General features: G+C 42.9%; 1 protein-coding gene across 2 annotated transcripts in view; it reads left to right on the forward strand.

Annotated features, from left to right (window-relative positions):
- The first annotated feature begins 12,417 nt into the window (after window positions 1–12,417).
- SNAPC3 (small nuclear RNA activating complex polypeptide 3) overlaps window positions 12,418–15,592 on the forward strand; it is a 35,658-nt gene continuing 32,483 nt past the window's right edge. Inside the window, exon 1 of one of the 2 annotated variants that reach the window (XM_075209869.1) lies at window positions 12,418–12,680. In XM_075209869.1, coding sequence (XP_075065970.1) covers window positions 12,460–12,680 — 221 coding nt within the window. In that variant the 5' untranslated portion in view covers window positions 12,418–12,459. The remainder of the gene's footprint in view (window positions 12,681–15,592) is intronic. The other variant, XM_075209861.1, reaches the window with a different exon arrangement.

Raw genomic sequence — 15,592 nt, forward strand, 5'->3', positions numbered from 1 at the left:
TCCAGACTGTTACACAAATGTAAATGCAAGCACACACAGCTTGTTTATCAAATGTATCAACAAATCACACACTGGCATTTAAAGGGTTAACTTGGTCGAGCTTTATTTTTCTTAACAGGCTAATGGATTCGTAGAGTATCCAGGACGCAAAATATTAAATTATAGATTTAAGATACAAAAGTACAGGGCATACAGATATAAAAAAAATAATGAATAAACAATTAATAGATTGACAACAAGCAAAACAGTTTAAAATAAAAAGGATTAGATTCAGAGTACAACTTACATCGAAGTGCTATATTCTGGCCAAGGGAAATTGGCTTGGAAGATGGACAGCTTATCAATGTGAATTGATTTCCCAAAGTCTGACAATTTGTTGTAACTGGTCTCAGTTTTTTAAAGACACTTCCACACCTGTCCCCGTCCCCAGGGGTTGTGTCTGTGATACTTTTTTCAATTACCATTTGTTTGTTGTCTGATTTACTACTCAATTCTACCATGTGTTCTAACTTTTCTACAGACCCAATTGTATTATTAATAAATCCCTTATGACTTTGTCCTTCTCAACATGATGACATTTTGACAATGTGACATACCTGTCACAACTATATAGCGTACCTGCTATTGTTGGTGCAACTCAGAGGAAGGTGCGGAATCTAACGTGGCCCTAGTATTCACCAGGAACCCCCGCAAGGAAGTATGGACTCCGCTGCAGGGACACGCAGGTCCCGGTCCATCCCACGAGTCAACAGCGAGATACAAAGAGGTGTCAGACAGGCATGGTCGGTAACGTTCTGGTAGTACGAGGTACACAAGGATATCCAGAAGAATGGTGAGACAAGCCGGGTCGATAATGTTCAGGTAGCGCAGTACAAGAGGAGTGGTCAAACCGTCCGGGTCAAAAGGTCACAGGCAGCACAAGGATAGTCAGGAACAAAAACAGGAGACTGGTACACACAAACGCTGGAGGCAGGAAGACCTGATACTCTGGCACTGGTAGGAGGGCCAGAGGAAGTTTAAATACTGGAGTGCTCCAATCAGCATCAGCGCTGCAGCGCTGTCATACTCAGCACCGGGAATCCACTATAGCGTCCCGTTGCCTAGCAACAGGGCGCGCTGTCTTGCAGAGGTCGGGCAGCCGAGAATCCGGGAGTGATGCTTAGCAACCAGACGGGCCTGGCGGAAGAACAGGGGGCCGCCCCGGAAAGATCGCGGGACGGCGCCTGACAATACCTTTTTGCAAAGTTTCACAACCCTAGTGTGATTTCTGCTCATGAGCATGGAGTGCCACCCAGATTTCCCAAAATATGAACTATGAAGACATTTTCCTTTGAAACTCATATTTCTATATACCTGTATAGGCCTTCAAAATGTTGCCTTGGGCTGCAAGGATGTCCAACTATGACCGGCCCCACAAAGTCTATTCAGGAGTCTAAAAAATTACTTGTTTTAACCCTTATAAATAACTGTAAGTTCTCTATGTTCACACCACCCAGTATTAAAACTAGATCTTGTCTACAGTTTCAGCCAATGTACTGTGCTACATAAACAATGTAACAACACAATAATATGAAGGAGCAATTTAAATACTACACCTCTGCAATTAGAAACACAAAAGGATTTATTTAATAAATTTACTTTTAAAAAGCAGTGTGAGGCATGGAAGCAGTGTGATGAAGGGGCAGCAGTGTGATGAACTGGGAGCAGAGTGATGAAATGGGAGCTGTGTGATGAAGGGGGTGCAGTGTGATAATATGGGAGCAGTGTCATGAAATGATCGCAGTATGATGAAGGGGGCGCAGTGTGATGAAATAGGAGCAGTTGAAATGGGAGCAGTGTGAAGAAGGGGGCGCAGTGTGATGAAGGGGGCGCAGTGTGATGAAGGAGGCAGCAGTGTGATGAAGGGGGCGCAGTGTGATGAAGGAGGCAGCAGTGTGATGAAATGGGAGCAGTGTGATGAAGTAAGAGCAGTGTGACGAAATGGGCGCAGTGTGATGAAATGGGCTCAGTGTGATGAATTTGGAGCAGTGTGATGAAATGGGCACGGTGTGATGAAGGGGGCAACAGTGTGATGAAATTGGAGCAGTGTGATGAAGGGGGAAGCAATGTGATGAAATGGGCACCATGTGATGAAGGGCAGTAGTGTGAGGAAATGGGAGCAGTGTGATGAATGGGGAAGCAGTGTGATGAAATGGAAGCAGTGTAATGAAGGGGGCAGCAGTATGATGAAGGCGGTGGTAATTGTTTCAACGATTACGATAACACCAATACAGAGGACACCTACAATAAAAAAATTATTAAATGAAAAAACGACAGCTAGAATGACAGACATACCTGAAAAACGACTGTGCAGATCTCCGATGCCAGCAGAAGGATGACAGCACCTCCTTCCGACTGTCCAGGTCTCCGGCACCACTGTGTGACGTCAGTGCGCCCTTCATGCCTTTCACTTTAAAACGGCAATGTCGGGACCCCACAGGGACACTGTTTAAACGGGGTCACTTTCGATTTAGCCACAGGACAGAGTTTTGTACTCCATCCTTCTCAATAAAACTGCACCTAAGCCAACACCGGAGGCATCAGTTTGAAGGAAGAACCTCTGGGTAAAGTCCGGTGCTTGTAGAACTTGAGAGGAACAGAGGGTGAAGCCAAGATCTGACCAAGCAACTTCTGCATAGTCAGACCATGCTAATCTATCTAGACAACTTTTTTTGACATGTCTGTAAGTGAAGCAGCTCTAGTGGGGAAGTGGCTTACGAACCGCCTGTAGTAACCTACTAAACCTAGGAAGGTTCTGCAATTTTTTTTCCAGTCTTGGCCAATTTTTGACTGCCTCCACTTTGTCTAGTTTGGGTTTTATTCGCCCTCGCCAAACAACGTACCTTAAATACTTGTCTTCTCTCATGGTTATGGCACATTTTTCTGGATTAGCTGTCAGTCTCTGTCAGTCTTGCAGACCTTAATGAATGTAAGACCGCCTCGACTTTGGCCAGATGTGATTTCCAGTCAGGGGTAAAAAAATCACTGTATTATCTAAATAAGCAGCTGCTATTATGGCTAGCATTGCAAACATGAACTCCTAGAACAGGCAGTAGAGGTCTTCACTTATAGCAGCCGCTGTCACACACCGCTCTCCGGGTATCTCCACCCGAGACTCAATACACTGACTCTCACATTTATTCTCTTCATTGTGCAGGCTGTCAGCAACGGTTTGCACCTGTGCTTGCTTCACCTGTGATTGGCCTGTTTAGCCATTGGTCAGTCCTCCTTTATAAGGCTCCTCCTTTCACCTTTTCATTGCTGGTTCTTCGAGTCTTCACCGTGCCTGTATCAGCTTCCTCTCTCCGTTATGATCAATGCCGCTACCTACTCTGCATGCTGACTACTGCTGATCTGTTCCACATCCGTGGTAAGAAGTGGCTCACCATCTGCTGCATACCTGGATACCGCTGATCTCTACTCCCGTTCCACTCGTTAGTGGTAATCGCTGTGATCAACACCCGCTACTTACTCTGCACGCACCGCTGACCTCCGATTATCATTTCCACATCTCCGTGGTAATAGCTTTGGCTCATCGTCTGTTGCATACCTGGATAACGCTGATTTCTGGTCACCTTGTCCACTCGTTAGTGGTAATCGCTGTGATTAACACCCGCTACTTACTCTGCACGCACCGATGACCTCCGCTATTGTTTCCACATCTCCATGGTAATAGCTGTGGCTCATTGTCTGCTGCATACCTGGATATCGATTATCTCTGTTCACCTGGTCCACTCGCTACTGGTAACCACTGTGATCATCTCTCACTATCTACTCTGCCTGCATCGCTGACCTCCGCTAATTCGTTCCACATCCATGTGGTAATAGCTGTGGCTTATTGTCTGCTGTATACCTCGTACTCCATTGAACGCTGCATAGATGTTCCACTCCTTAGTGGTATTTGCTGTGATCAACGCTCACTATGTATTCTGCATGCACCGCTGAACGCTGCTGATTGTTTCCACTCTCCAGTAATAACAGCCGTGGCCCATCGTCTGCTGTATACCCTGTGTTCCATTGAACTTTACATTTATATTACACTCTTTAGTGGTAATTGCGATGATCATCATCTGCTATTAGAACTGTATTTCTCTGAAAGCTGCCAAAACTATTTGTCTAATCTGTCTCACTGGGAACTTCCCTGGAGGGCTGCAACCTGTAGGGTGGAAGCCCTGAAGCCCAAATTCCAGGGATCCCTGGTGAATACCTTCAATTCTGTTAGACTCCGAGCCTCTGGGGAAATCTAGCCAATACCAGTTGAGACAGCAGGATCTCACTCATTCTTTGTGTACAAACCTGACAGCCGCCTTTCATGTAGACCTGATTTTGGTCACAGGTACTGGGATCACCCTAGGTCTTAACTTCAAGTAGTAGGAGCTTATGTTTGGAGACCGTAGGGAGAGTGGTAGAAGGAGTACCAGGAGACAGGACTAACTTGTGATAGTCCAAGATACAATCCGAGGCCTGTGACAACTGGTAAACAGGAGAGGACTGATAATCAGGCAGAGATCAGGGCCAGAAGTGAATAAGCAAAGTCCAGTATACAGGCAGAGGTCAGGGCAACACGCAAGCAGGCAAGATCCAGTATCCAGGCAGAGTTCAGTTTCACAAATCACCCTATAATTTAAGTTATCAGCACCTGTTGTTGACGAGAGCTTCACCAACTTCAGCAACTCCCTTTACCATGGAACCAGATATGTTCACCGGTACTCGGTTGTCCCCAGGACTTAATCTCACATAGTGGTAACTTAACTTAGGTAGGTGGGCACCACAGAGGACTTGGCAGTGGGATGTTGAGCTGATATCTCTAAGGCAACCAGGATGCAGGATACACATAGACAAGATTAAGCAAGTATACTGAGTTTGCAACAGGATGCAGTACCATCCTCCACCAGTATAACAGTTTGGCAATGTAGAGTAGAGGATGGGTGTAGTACTAACTTTGGCCTGTGTAGAGATGGAGTTGGAGAGCAACAAAGTGCAAGGGAAGGTGCCGGAGCAAGATCGAGCTGTAAATCTGGACTGTGAAAAACAGCAGACACAGATGGGTCCAATGGAGCAGATAGCGGGCACCAAGATCCTGCAGCTGGGAGGTGGTCACACAGACGAAGAGGCAGACTCAAACAACAGGAAAATGGTCAGTGCAGGCAGCGATATACGTAGTCAGGGTCACAAGCAAAAGATCTATACAGGCAGCAATCAGGGGTGGTCAGGTCACAGGCAAAGGTCAAAACCGAGTATCAGACAGGATCAGAATATTCACAGGAACAGGAGGTCAGAGACTCAAACGTGTGAACACTATAACCGGCAAAGGCTCAGTGAAACTGAGAGGTATTTAAAGCAGTAGTAGCCAATCAGAGCAGGTGTCAAATTGACCTGCAGGTAAGTGGAGTTCATGTGATCACACCCAGGCTGACAACAACACTGCAGCAGTCAAAATTAAAACAGCAGGTACTTGCTGTTCCTAACAGTCAGGGCAACAAGCACACAGGTGAGGTCCAGTATTCAGGCAGAGGTCAGGGCAACAGGCAAACATGCAACGTCCAAAGTTCAGGCAAGGGTCACAGCAGGAGTCAGTCAACATGAGCAGAATATACACAGGAGCAACCTGGAACTGGTCAGCAAAATAGTGAACTGAAGCTATCATGCTATCAGCCAATGGGAAAACAACTAGGGAGTGATTAGAATTCATCACAGATGGTGAATAATTGATTAGCATGCTCCTGGCATACGTGCCCAGCACGCTATTTGAGCGGGATCATTTTTTCTTTCAACAAGAAGGAGAGGATTTCCTTTTAAGAACCAGAAGAACTTTCTTCTTCGTTCTTGTTTTAATAATTGGCATTCTGCTGGGTGCTTTTTATCATTGAAATCAACGTTATATCTAACCTCATCAGCACAAACTCTGGGACCGCTACTAAGTGCCTGTCTGCATTATAGACAGCCCTGCTTCATGTGAGTAACGGCTACCAATTTAATTTTTGCTTGCATTTTTCATCATCACCAACATTTTTATTTTACAACTCTGGACAATATATTTCCTTACATTTTCTTTTTGCGGTTCATATCAATTGTCAATATCAATTGTCATTTCATATTTTAGTAGCGGAAAGTGCACTCTAACCATATTTGCAATCACACTGAGTTTGTAGTGTTTTTTACCATTATCATTACATTCCATCTGTGCTTTTTAAACATGTGTCTATGACAAAACAGAAAGTTTTTATCTTGCTAATTCCAAGTACATGTGGAATCACGTATGTCTAATCCACATTTCAAAGAATTTACAATGTGCTCCCATTGAGGTAAATGTAAGTTTTCAACAGGGTTGGCGCATGTCAGATGTACTTTAAGTACATTACAAAAAGCATGCAATGGAACACAAGTTAAACACATACAAACGTATGCACTGTTTCATTATGTACAATGAGTTTTATTTTCACATATCTTTACATGTGATTAACCAGTGTTAGAAATGCATCTTAAATGCAGAATTTTAATTCCAGTATGGCTTACTAGAAAAGTTTCAGATGAATACTCCGCCTTTTTTCTCGCTATACAAAGCAGCACATCTACAATACATACAAAACAATAATACAACATAAGTAGCAAAAGATCTACCCATCACCACTAACAGCTATGTTTTGACTGTTCTGCCTTTTGCCCTGGCAGTGTACATCATAATTATGTACTCTGCACTTGAGGTCACATGGTAGCCATGACTAAGTAACTATAATAACAATTGATTGGATATGGACCAATATTCAGTATTTAGGTTTCACATTGAAGGAGGGCATCTTTAGGTCGATGTTGCATGTGGAGAGTCATCCTGGTAATTTGAAACAAAGCACTGTAGTAACTGCTTTTAAGGGTTTGGTTAGCCTGCTTCATATGTTCAACTGGAGGTGGAACCTGGACATGAAGTGGAGTGAAATTCCCTTTTAGAAGGCCCTACATAATTTAGCCATGAACTGAAACCCATGTTCAGAGACAATATATGAAGTTCGAATATCACTTTGATGAAGATCTCGGAGAGTTGGAGGGACAATTTTTACAAGGACTTGCTTAGAGAATCCATCTACTGCCAGCAGGATGCTGTTGGTGCCTTGAGAGCTTAGGAGGTTGGTAATGAAATCCATAGTCAGGGCCTCAGTGGAATAGACAGCAGCATTGGAGCAAGGAGAACAGAGTTCATGGCACCTTTCTTATCAATAAGGCAACATCATTCCTTACAATTTGGCTGACCAGAAATCCTGGAGGACCAAATTGATGCCCTGCCAAATGGGAGTCATTGTCCCACGGCAGTACTAGCAGTTGGCAGCCAGGGGGTACAAACCTTGCTTTTGGGTACCTTGGGACTCTTAGTGAGTGCTTCTGTTCCAACTCTGAAAAGATGTCTGCTCCAGAATCAAGCCTAGATTTGTGATGGTTTTGCCCTCCATCATCATCATCATCACCATTTATGATGGAAGGCTCGGAAGAGAACTGTTGGCAAAGTGCTTCAGCTTAACATTACTGTATACGGGCTGTTACTGTTGAGAGTTCAACCTCTTCATGAATGTGCTGCAGGTTCTTTGGTTGGTAAAGATAGAGAAGGGAATCTATTCCCCTTCAGAATGTGACTCCACTCATTGAGGATCATGATGACGGAGAGTAATTCTTGGTTTCCCCATGTCAAATTTGATCTCAGTAGAGGTGAACCTCTTTGACAAAAAGGTACAAGGGTGTTGAACATTCTTGTCATCAGTTTGGGAGAACATGGCTCCTGCTCCACTCTCGCATCACTTCAGTATATCAGATTATTGGCTCTAAGGTGAAGAGATGTTTCAAAATGTCAAAAACCTGTTTGGTAAAGGTGGTTATAGGACTAATAACTGAGAAATTCTGGAAAAAACTCAGTAGAAGTTGCTGAACCACATTTTCAAGGACCTGAGAACAATAGCACTGAACTGGAGCCAGAGGCCTTGCTAATATATAAAGTTCAAGGAAGGATCCTAATTGCTTTGTAGCCAGATGAGTGATCCAATGGTGAAGTCAGTAACAAACCAGAGTGTCAAAAAACTTACCTGCTCACACTCCTGTGCTGCTGATTTCCTCTGCCTCTGTGTAAAGGTCAGCACTTCCTGGTTTGGGCAGTCACATGATCGTGCCTGGGAGGAGGCATATTCAAACCTGAAAAATATATAAAGCTCACTCTGACATTGCAGCTGTGCCAGAGCAACATGTATTCATACCCAGACTGACTCACTGTTATGCTGTATTGTTGCTGACCTTGTGATTTCCTTGTGATTCCTTCTTAGATAGTTCTTCCTGTTAAACCCTTGTGTACCAGTCCTTTCATATTTTTAAACAATCTCTCTTGGATCCTGATTTTGTACTGCACTATTGTCCATGTACTAGAACTCAGCCTGTTACTGTTCCTCAAGAGTGCTGGAGAAAATGGGGATATCCTCCAGGTAGATTAGAACTAATGTCTCCAGTAGGTCCCTAAAGGTCCCTCCATTTGTTGCTCCCGGAACAAAAATTTCTGTCATCAGGTGATTGTCTCGGCTGAACAACAACGCATATCAGGCATTAGCTGTAAGGGCTACGTGCTTCAGGAAACCATTCACTGCTTTGTGTATCTTGGAGGTGTTGTAAATCATCAAGAAGCTCTATTGGGGTAGCTGTCACTGACACACCATATCCAGACAAGCTGCTTATTCCGGAGATGGATCATGAGGGACAGAGCTGTAGTCTATAGGTTGGGGAAGGTAGAATTGTGAGGGATAAAGCTGAAGTTGGAGTGGTGGAGGGAAGGGGAAGGTAGAAGCATGGGGAACAAAGCTGAAATCAATAAACAGGAAATCAAAGCAAAAAAATTCCCTTTGAAGCACCAACAGAGAGACGCAAAGCTTGGTAGGAATGAGGGCTTTATAAAGGCTGAATACAGGTAAGGTCTCTTAGTCTTCATTCTTGACTTTTAAGCGAAAGTGAAATATGTGTTAAATAATAGTGTTGCGACATCCAGTATACTTTTGTTGTCTATGGTGCTGATGCTGCAGGTGAGGTCACTTAGTCCTGGTTTAGCAGAAGTGCTGAGAAAGCAGTAAAAGTTGTACGAGTGTTGCAGATGTCAGTTTTCACACTTATTGACCACCCTGTATATTAGGCCTTATTTAATCATTCAATAATTTCGTACCTCATGTCTATTGAATAATACCACAACGTGAGTTATAGTTGTGAATGGATGTGCAAAGAGTGCTTATCCATGAGAAGCAGAATCAAAGGGATTAAACCAGTTAAGTTTCACAGATTTCCATCAGCAAGTGTTAGCGCTGGCCTTCCTAAGGCGTGGAGTGTAATGAACCCCCTGGTCTTCACCAAGAACCGCCGTAAGGCGGGATGGATTTTGCTGCCAAAGGTTCGCAGTTCGCGGCCCTTAGGCTAGCCCACTGACGTGACAGGTGATAGACGGTTGGAAGTAGACCAAAGGCTGGACCAGGGAAGTGCAGGCTCAGTTAGTGGTAATGCAGTACAGCGAAGCAAAGCAGAAGCTTCTACAGGTAAGCAGAATTAGTATGCCTTAACAGTACAGCACACAAAGAAGAATTCAAAGCTGTAATCAATGAGAACGTTGGGTCGGATACACTGAAGAAACACCGCACACAGGAGAGTGCGAACTTGTAGTCAAAGGGAAGCCAGGTCAGATACAATGGAGCACAATCAGCAGAAGGGATATTCAGAAGCCGTGGTTAGAATGGATAGCCGGGTCGGATGCACTGGAGCACAGTCAGCAGTGTGGATATCCAGAAGCAGGGTTTAACAAGCCAAAAGGTCATACACGGGGAACCAGAACAATACACCAGAAACACAAGAAGACACACAAGTAGAGCCAGACGTTAGTAAGTAAACCTGTTGCTTTGACACAGGTAGCATGTCAGAGTGCGTCTGAAATAGCAGAGGGAAATTCAAATTCCCCGTTTATGGGCACATGATCACAGTGAACTGCACCGCCCGCCAGGAAGTTGACAGTGTGAGTGGCAGTGAGCTCTAGACCCGGGAGCTTTCTGCCTCACAGCACTGGGGTCATGAGTTCGATTCTCGGCTCTGTGTGGAGATTGTTTGTTCTTCCTGTGTTTGCGTGGGTCTCCTCCACCTGCTCAGGTTTCCTCCCACATTCCAGAAACATACTGGTAGTTAATTGGCTGCTGACAAAATGTACACTAGTGTGTGTGTTAGGGAATTTAGACTGTAATCTCCAATGGGGCAAGGACTGATGTGACAAATATTCTCTGTACAGCGCTGCAAAATTGGTGGCGCTATATAAATTGAGTGAGGATGATATAAAGGATAAATGATAGGAAACTAGAAACTGAGTTGGAGAAATTTGTGCTGCTGCAGTGTAAGATTTGCTCTAGAATATATAAATCTTACCTCTCAGTCTGTCTGAATTTCAAATGAATGAATAACAATTAAACGATGATAATATAAACATTTTCTTTAACTTTAGCATGCCCTGAATGATGCAATAAGTCCGCATGTTGGGCACGACTAGTTACTTTACAATACTTGCATGCAGCTTTATTCTCATTGACGATTAGTTGCCTAATAAAATTCTTCAAGCCATGTACTTTTTCCCACTTCTTTTTGTCATCCTTGGTTCATTTGCTTGGTTGTATCGACTTCTGGGGTATGGGCCTCAATTATGGATGTGGGACAGCACTTTTGGGTGCATTCTCACCACCTCTTGGGGCAGAACAGCGCTTTTCGTCTGCTGTAGGTCAGTTACATATAAAATCATTGATTAAAACATAAATAAAAGTATAATAAAACTGCACTATGCAGCAAAGCAAAAAATAGCAATTGTTTAATGTACAGCCCAATTTTTGCTTGTATAAACAGAATTGCCAACTATAGCTCCTTTGTAAATTTCCTGCTGCTTTACTCTTGAATTATCCTGGTAGCGCCTGCCGCAATGTGGATGGACCAGGAGATATATTTTTTCCGCTATACTACATGCAAGGTTATCCTTTTGACCAGAACAAACATGGGGGCATATTTAATAAAGCACGATAGTGCTTTTAACGGATAATTAAGGTCCCACAGTGTCCTCCGCAAATTTATTAAGGGGGCATCGCAGCAGATATCATGGATATCTGCTGCTTTGCACTCCTCTTCGTTTTTGGGAGCAGTCACCATTCAACAGAATGGTGACTGCTCCTGGCCGCAATCTAACAAGTCCCGAAAAAACATTTTTTTCGGGAACTTATCATGTTAATGTACGCCAGCTGCAGCTGACGTACATGAGGAAATCTACTGCTGTCAGCTCTGCTCCGGAGAGCAGAGCTGGACAGCGCATGTGTGGAGGGATCACATGATCCCTCCCTGTCACTCACAGCTCTCTCTCTGCAACTATCGTTGCAGAGACAGAGAGGGGGATCTGTGTGCGCATGCGCAATTGAAGAGTAAGGAGAAGACCCGAAGACAGCGCTTCCGAAGAGGCAGGTAAGTATGATTTTTTTTTTCACAGAAACAGCAGATTATCGGCACTGCTGTTTCTGTACTCCGGTTTTGATAAATTTGAGAAATGAATCAATACTTATCCGTCCGATAAGGATTGATAACCATTTCTCTATTTCAACGTTAAATGATAAATGTGCCCCATGGTTAATTATGCAATCTTTCATCATCCTATGGGGCAGACTGGATTAGTCGCGAGATGCCGCCAGACATCGCCTTGATGTCCTGCTATGCACATTCCGGCTAAAATAGTACAGAAATATCCGCTCAGTTTCCCTCGCATGTCTAGATTTCAGTAAAAAAACCTGACGCAATTGTCTCTGCAGTCTGTTATAGAGTCACATCGCATAACCCTGCGCCACACTGAAAATGCCATTTCAAGCAGATATTTGTTACTGTGCCATGTGTCTAAGCATATTGCACTAAATATATCCTTCTAGGAAAACACTGTGCTCTGCATGACACATTAAGCATCACAGCAAATAGCAGGGAGTTCTGTGCTTCACAGTTCAGAACTCTTTCCTAGCCTTGTATCTTACTGTAAGCAGTTGGCCATAGGGAACACCCCTTAAAAAAATAATTTCCGGTTGACAAAATCATTAGTATAAAATAAATGTATGTTTGAGAATTATCAAATAAACATGTATTAGAAGCGAACTATAATTATTATTAACAAAATAATATAACACAGCTTTTAACTTTTAAATTTAAATTAGACGGCTAACTTTCGTTGCTAAAAATTCTAGCATAAGAAACAGACAGGAATCCTCTGTAAATGAAAAAGTATTCGATAATGTAAAGCGCTTAGACGCGTGGGCATCTGGGAGATGTGGTTTGGACACTTCCACTATATCATTGACGTAGGCTTTATTAACTACAATCCCCAGAATGCAGTGCGACTAAGGGTGATGCTTGAACATGGCGGGGGAAGTGGACGAAAACATCCCGGTGTATGAGATTACACATGTGAACACTAAAAAGATACATGTTGGTGCCTTCGGTCACCTTTTGAGAGGGAACCTAAACCCCTGTGACCTGAGTTTGACAGAGGGGACCTGTCCGGATTTGGAGGATGCTGAGTTGGCCGCAGAGTTGGGCTGCACAGTGGAGACTGCTGCAGAGCTTAAACTCCTGTGCAGGTAACATCAGCTGTATTCTCTGTAGGTGCAAAACACACGTCCCCAGGGCCTGATTAATGAAACAGGAATGAGAACGCTTAATAGTCTGGTCAACCATAAATAAGACTTAATAAATACATCATATTATCTACATAGCTGCCGTTTGTCCCGGGTTTTCTGAAGTTCGTAATGTAATATTTATTGGTATTCGTTATTAATATGGCATCCCCAGCAACTATTTCCTTTGTGCTCCACCCAGCTGTTTTTACTTGCCACCTGGCTCTTGGAGCCAAGCAGAGTCCTTTTTATAATATAATAAACCATTGTTTCTCCTATAACGGACACTATGCAAGCACTACAGCAAGCAGTGTGTGTGTTAGACCACTGACCAGTCCTGGCAGCTGTGGGTGATAACCTTCAACATTTTTCATTACTAATCATCATCATCATCACCATTTATTACTATTGCAACCAGTGGCGGATCGGGGGGGGGGGGGGGGGTGCTTGCTGCCGACGGCTGCACATTATGTGCAGGTCCGTTCTGCAGTGACAGTTTGCTGCCCGGCTGCTCTGATTGTGTTTTAAACACAATCAGAGCAGCCGGGCAGCACACTGTCACTGCAGAACGGACCTGCACAATAGTGTGCAGCCGCAGAAGGCAGAAAGGGGGCGAGGCATACATTTATTGATTAGGAGCACTGAAAATGCAAATAATTGACATAACAAAGTTTAGGCAGTTGGAGTCCTTAACTCTATACACAGATCACTTGGAGATGTTTGTAATACCACTTTCATACTGCCGCCCCGGCAATATCCCGGGTTGTTAACCCGGGATATTGCCGGGGCACAGGGCAGTATAGATAAGAAGATTCCCGGGTCGGGCGGGTTCATACTGCACCTGCCCGACCCGGGTTTTAGAAAAAAAAAAGTGTAAAAAAAGATTTTAATTAAAAAAAAAATGCATAACAAATGTTTACTTAACTTATTTTCAGCCAGCGGTGTCTCCGGTGCGTTGCCGGCTGTCAAGGGGACCTCTGGGTACTAAAATGACGTAATTTCTAGTCCATTAGAAATGACGTCATTTTAGTACCCAGAGGTCCCCCTGACAGCCGGCAACGCACTGGAGACACCGCTGGCTGAAAATAAGTTAAGTAAACATTTGTTATGTATCTTTTATTGATTAAAATCTTTTTTTTTTTTTTTACTTCCCAATTTTTTTTTTTTTACAGTATGAATGGTGAGACCCGGGAATCACACGGGTTGCACCATTCATACTGCAGGCGAGCGGGGTCCAACACGGGAATTACCCCTCGCAAAATCCCTGGTCTAAGTCCCGGGATTTTGTGGTTGGACTATTCATACTGCACCAAGACCCGGGTTTTTCAGCGTGCCTCTGCAAAAACCCGGGTTTTTGGTGCAGTATGAATGGGGTATAATACAGTAAAGGAGGGCAACACAAGCATTATAGTAAACATGTAGAAAATGTCTTTTATTTAAAGACCATAAATTCATAATCACTAATTCTTAATATACTGTTGTAGTGTATCCCAAACTACAGAACTGGAGAAGGTTTTGAGGATTATACCACTGCTAGTTTTCAAAAATGAAAACATCACATTCATTAACTATCAATACTATACAATAAAAAGATATCTAAAACAGCTAGTTTACTGGTTGCAGAACTAGCCCTGCTGTCTGCCTACGGTAAGACAAGCCCTGGGCACTAGTTCACCATGGACACTTCGGTATATACCCTGGCTAAAGGAGGTCTTCCCAGCCCTCCTTATTCTCCTGTCACACTGATGGGTGACAAATGGCTGGTATAATATATTGGTTGTTTGGTCTGTATAATATATAGTTCAAGGCAAATGTGAGAGAAATTTTTGTAAAAGATCATATAAAATGAAATGTTTTTCTTAGGCATCTAATTTCACAAGATGGCACATTTTTAAATACACACGATTGCATGGCTTGCTGAGGAAGGGGTATGATCTGAAAACCGTAAATATGACGTACCTCTTGGCATTTTTTAAGGCCCAGTTTTACAATGGATGATCAGGTTCTGTGGACTCTGGACAATTTGGAAAGTGGTCCCGGTGCATGTGTGGCTAGCTTAAATTGGTTTTCCCTAAAATGGTGGTTTCCAATGTTTTTAGCCTTGTTATATGCTGGTTAACACCGATGCTACTCACAATTTTTTTAATGATTTAAAATATTGTTTAAAAACAAAACGAAAAAAAATCCTTCTGAAATAGGAAGTACAGCTAATTATTCACTTTTAAAATGTTAAATAATTCCATATTTGTCTTGTTATGCATAAATTCTACTTACAGGTTCAGCCTTATGAGATACACACACACACACACTGAAAATCACTGCTCTAAAATATTGTAAAAAAAATAATGGTATTTTGTTCTGTAACTTTTTGCCACCAGTCAGATTTTTTTTTAAATGGTACTAGAAATATATCTGCCTAGTTGCAGCAGTAATTGCATAATATGTTAAGCAAGCATTTTACAGTAACCTAATGCTTAAGTATTTGGCCAATAGGGGTGCTTTTGATTGCAGTTCATTTGTATGCCTCAGCCTAGAAAACAACATGGCAGCTCTCACCTGTATGTGGAGAATACATTTTTCCTATATTTTTCACAGAACATTTATATGGGAGATTAATGTAAACTTTAATTAACAAGAGGATAACCCTTTCCTTTGGTGGATTTGCATGTCTTGCATTTGTATTAGTGATGATACTAGATCACAAATGATCAAACCATTCTTTAAAGGCACTCATAATACATGCCTTTACTGCTGCCTATATTGTTGCATACAGGAACACACAACAAGAAGATTAGAATGTTTGGAAATAAAAGCACTCCAATCCCCTAAAATAGACAAAATCGTAATTTTAGTTGTGAGTTAATGAGTTAACCTAG

The sequence above is a fragment of the Mixophyes fleayi genome, chromosome 1 (genome assembly GCF_038048845.1).
Source record: "Mixophyes fleayi isolate aMixFle1 chromosome 1, aMixFle1.hap1, whole genome shotgun sequence".
NCBI classification, from domain to species: domain Eukaryota; kingdom Metazoa; phylum Chordata; class Amphibia; order Anura; family Limnodynastidae; genus Mixophyes; species Mixophyes fleayi.